The sequence below is a fragment of the Amblyomma americanum genome, chromosome 1 (genome assembly GCF_052857255.1).
Source record: "Amblyomma americanum isolate KBUSLIRL-KWMA chromosome 1, ASM5285725v1, whole genome shotgun sequence".
Classification (NCBI taxonomy): Eukaryota; Metazoa; Arthropoda; class Arachnida; order Ixodida; family Ixodidae; genus Amblyomma; species Amblyomma americanum.
In genome coordinates, this window is record NC_135497.1 from 552,105,689 (window position 1) to 552,110,724 (window position 5,036).

Genomic DNA, 5,036 nt, shown 5'->3' on the forward strand with positions numbered 1-5,036 from the left:
CAATGCATGTAATATGGAGAGCTGATAACCAATGGCATCAAGGGTGGCAGAGTCAGATGGGCAGTTAAAATTGGCAAGTTTGCTGGGGTAAGGTGGCTACAGCTAGCCCAGGAGATTTAACGATTTAACTGAATGCAATTTTGAGGAGCCTTTCTCTTGCAGTGAACATGGTTACGTTAATCAGTGAACAGAGAACATGGCAGCTGCATAAAAACAAGAGACGACTAGATGATGTGGCTACTCCACATAAATCTCCATGCCTCATTCAGGTGTGTTGTCTACCACTTCCAGCTGCTTGCCTGGATGCGATGGTGACTGAGCACCAGGTTCTGACGCATCACCATGATCTCTAATCAAATTCGGTTGCAGGTTGCAGAGCCCAGCGATGGCAACAAGTACATCATTTGCAAGGGGTTTCTTTGTGAATATACTAGCAGGGAATTGCTTCAAAATCTTGAAGCATTTGAGACGCCTTATTGATCGCTCAACATGAATCCGAAGCCTTGCCAGGCGACGCGAACTTACTACATCTGAACGACAAATCTGCGGCCGGCCTTTGGAAAAGCTTGGGAGTGAAACTTTAACAGATGGTGGGAGCAGGTCATCTATGTTAAAGCCACGGTCAGCGAGGACTTCGTCGCCTTGCGTCAGGTGGTCTAAAAAACCACTGTCCAAAGTGATGAAACGATCGCTTGCACGGTCACCATATTGTTTTGACAAAAACATAATAAACCCACTTGGTGCAATGACATGAAGAATTTTGGCCGTATTGTGCGATTTGTAGGAACTGTAAGTTGTATTTCTTCGGTGCAGTTGCCCAGGTCTGTCAATGAAAATTTCGAAACAGTCCACAATGCAAGTTACGGAGTAATTCTCCTCAAAAACATAAGGCAATGTCCTCCTGATTGCTGTTCTTGGCAGCCAGAACACTAAGAACTCTCTGGAAAACTTGGCAAGTTTTGTTACAATGAAGCAGAAAATCCTGCTAATGGCTGCAGTGGATGCACCAAAACGTAAGCTAAGGTCATTAAGCAATAGGCCAAGACGCAGCCACATCAGTGTAAGTAGGATTTGGTCCTCAAAGGGCATAGTGAAAGGGCTCTTCACAATAGTGGAAAGAGTCCGAACCGGTTCGTCAAATACTACTTTTGACAGACCTGTAAAGAAGCGGAAGTGACTTGGTGCAAGAGTTGAGTATGCACTGAATATAGTCTGGCAAGCACTGTCTGCAGTGACCGGGGCCTGCCTGCGAGTGGTTGCATACAAATGGTCATGAGCAGCCGCTGGCTCCACTTGAGTTCCTTTTTCTGAAGTTTCGGTAATCTTGCATCTGCGGCCACAGGCCAAGCAGCCATCAACGAGACTCTCAGCTCCTTCTCTCCTGTACAACGAAGGATGTGGAGGAAAGTGAGACACAATATTTAGCATAGTAGTATGAGCTAACAAGCAAACAGAATAAAATTACCATGCCGTGCAACGGTTATACAACAGGGAAAATAGTGTTCTGGCTGTATAATTGTGGTCTGCATCGTACTCCTGTAACAACTTGCAGAGGTATTGAAAGCTTTAAAGGGACACTGAAAGAAAATTGAAACTGGCCTCTATAGATAAGGTACTGTGTTCTAATCACAAATGCTAAGCGAACACAGCTTTTATGAATGGGAAAAAAACTAAATACAGGGATTCCCATCATTGGCTGACAATATTCAGAGTTTTCCTCAGTAGCCCGTGAAACAGTGCTAATGCAGCAAACTGTCAAGCTTGCAGCAGACGAAGAACCTGTGCAGTGGAATGGCTGAGCAATGTATGTACATGCACTGACTGAAATCAAGTCTGCTCTCATGTGCATTGATTGCTTTTTGTTCAGAATTGCACAGCAGTAAACACCAAGCAACATGAAAAAGTCTAGTTCCAAACATGCATAGCAGCGTGTGGCAACCACCATCTCATGGGAAAAAGAATGAAAAGATAGTAATTGCTTCATTGAAATGCAGACTGTGTATGCCTGCAGAGATAGGCATAACTTCTGCGGACATGGCAGCAAGAGATGCACAATCCGGGTCCAGGCAATAAGCTGTAACTGGGCTAGCCTATATGAGTCGTTGCAAGAAATTTTACTGCTAACTGAACATGACAATGCTAAAGATGGCAAAACTAGTAAGCAAGCTTACAATCACCATTTCATGATATCAGCAACTTTATTTGTGAACAGATTCTGCTGTTCTTAACCCTTTCACACGCCATTTCTTTTTTTGTACTCAAAAGGAGCACTCCCACCAAAAAGGCATCTTCAAGCATTGACAAAGACAGTTTGTTAGTTCTCAAGGGCAAAATACTAGTAGAGGTGCCATTATGGAAATAGCAACAATAAAAATTATGCGACTTATGAACGACTGTGGGACTAATTTCTATTTCGAAGGTGCACATTACGCTTGAAATCCAAAAAAAATTTATGTCACTAATGGTGGCAAACTATATTTGCACAAAAATGGTAGATGGCATGCTACCCCGCTGACGAAATTGCTGAATATTGTTTACTTCAGTCACTGTATGACATAAAAACATCTTATTTGCGACGTGAAGGATGCAAAATTCACTTGGAACGAAGAAAGCACTGCTAAGTGGAAGCACACTCTCAGCTAAAGGTAATATCCATAGCGTACCACAGGTTTAAACTCTTCATATAACTAGTGAAAGCAAACGTGCATATTGTGCACCCAAGACAGACTTGCATAAAAGCATGTAAATGAGAACCCATGAAGGATAATTCACACCACTTTACCGTACCTATGTGATACATCCTCTGTTGCAATGTTGATAGGCAGGTGATCATCAACTGCAGCACTCTTCATCTTGCTCGTCTGATAAATGGTGTGACAAAGGTTCTGCTGTTGAACAGGTCTCAGGCTCCAAAGGTTTGACATCGTGCCGCACCAGCTTCCTTCTTCCCTTGTGGTGAACAGTCTAAAATATTGCAGAGTATGAAAATACAAAAGAATAAATAAACTGCAGTTCAGAACAAACCTCCGAAAGCCATACCGGTGTTCCAAGGTGCAGTGTTGGGTACGGGTTGTCTTTAGAGGGACGCCCATCAATGAAATGAACTGAGCATACCTGCAAGAAATGTGTATGAAGGCCACTTAAGTTCTGACAACCAGTGCAAGCGGACTACGTCAAACACCACAAATACAAGGAAATATGTGATATGGTCATTCTAACTAAACATGTAATATGGTCATTTCATGTAACTGTCCAGGCATTGCACTTCTCCTTTGTGCTCTTCAAAAATATTGCACCATAATATTTTCACAATGCATATTTGAGAAGTTTTGTTTTCCATAAACCGGGGCACACAACCAAGAAAAATTTTTTCAACTGGCGTTTGCACTCACTCAAAGATAGCCCAACAGCATTCCTCGGATGTGGCATGCCAATATTCATAAACGAAAAAAAGTCCAGCACAATGCATGGAAAGCTTCTGGCCGTATTATGAAATCGCCTGTCTCACGTGCGCAAACACATGTACGTAGTACCTGCCCGTTGTGGCGAAAATGAAATGCAGCCAGCACCGCACGTTCGCGTAAGTATTTCGAAACGAGATGGTAGAGATAAGGTACTTACAATGCAAAGGATCTACGCTTCAAGCGCGAATGCACAGCCGACTCGAAAGGCACCGACTAAACGCGGACATGTATGTACGTACATCATGTACATACATCAGCCCGTTTAGCTCGGTCCTAGGTTAGATCATTTTTACAATTAAAACAGCAGGCTCTAAGCCGTACTACCCTACTCTCAGATGAACACTGAATGCAAGGTGACTGAAGCGATACTGGCAAACCAAAACCTCCCGTCAGACCATGCACAGAAATTCATTGGAACAGCGGCTCGAGCGCGCAGGTGACTGCCGGTGTTACAGGTATACCGTCAGCAAACAACCCGAGCAACCGGTGTTTTCACTTTTATCATGTGTGCTCACCCTAGCCGATGAGCCGGGGTTGAAGTCTTTCCTCTGTAGATTCGCAATCCAGTGCTGTCGTACCAACTTGTTCTTCTCTCCTTGCGGAAATCTATGCATTGCAAAAGGCCTAGTGCACGGACAATCTTCGTGAACCACCTGCAGTCGCCTGCTATCCAGAAGGCCACTGATGTCGCGACGGTGGTGGCGCCGCGAGTGTCGGCTAGGCGAACTGCTCTCTGTAAACGGTCTATAGGATAGCTTTTAAGAATAGCATGGAATCGCAGTGCTGGAAGACAAGGACACGGAGAGAAGACACGCACAATTGCGCTGAACTGTCAACTTTATTTAGAACATGTCTGATCCGCGCCTTATACTTAACAGAAGAACATTAACACGCAGGCGCATCTACTACACGGATACGAAAGGGACTATCTATAGTAGCCACGTTTTGATAAAGCACTCAAGGAGTGCTCGATCCCGACAAAGATAAAAACAAAAAAATCGCAAATTTGCCAAGGCTGGGTCACTAAATGCCAAACGCCAAGGCAGCAAACACGGTAACCGGGGAGAAGCGAGGCATAAATATAGGTGAGAAGAAAACGAGGCATAAGAAGAAGCGTTAACAATGGTATAAAAACAAGTGGGAGAAAAAAAAAATGGCATAGATGGGACAACAATTAACCCGGCAAAAAATTCATGAAAAGGTAAAAACGTATAAAAAGAATGCAAGGAAAAAAATGAGCACAGCCAAAAATTAAATCAGGCTAACAAAACACGGGTAAAAAAGACTAAGACCACATCGAGCAAATAGAGAGTAAGCTAGCTCGCGTTGTCGGCATACTCAGAAGGTTAAAGTGCATGATACCTACTAGGACAAAACTTGTTATTTACCATGCCCTCTTTGACTCTCATGTTAAATATTGTCATTTGGTTTGGGGTACAACGACGCAAACTAATATTCAAAATGTTTTGACATTACAAAAAAATGCAGTCAGAGCAATTGCGGGTGCCACATACTTAGCACATACGAGTGCTCTATTTGCAAAATACCGCATTATGGATGCAAGGGTTATTC

General features: G+C 43.4%; 1 protein-coding gene across 1 annotated transcript; it reads right to left on the reverse strand.

Moving 5' to 3' along the window:
* Nucleotides 1–261: 261 nt before the first annotated feature.
* LOC144129682 (uncharacterized) lies at nt 262–1,292 on the reverse strand. Its single transcript, XM_077663786.1, has one exon. The coding sequence runs from the start codon at nt 1,087–1,089 to the stop codon at nt 262–264; it is 828 nt and encodes a 275-aa protein (XP_077519912.1). The 5' UTR covers nt 1,090–1,292.
* Between the last annotated feature and the right edge of the window lie 3,744 nt (nt 1,293–5,036).

What these genes read in the sequence shown, in the direction of transcription:
- LOC144129682 (XM_077663786.1), bottom strand. Translation starts at nt 1,089, where the DNA reads ATGCCCTTTGAGGACCAAATCCTACTTACACTGATGTGGCTGCGTCTT.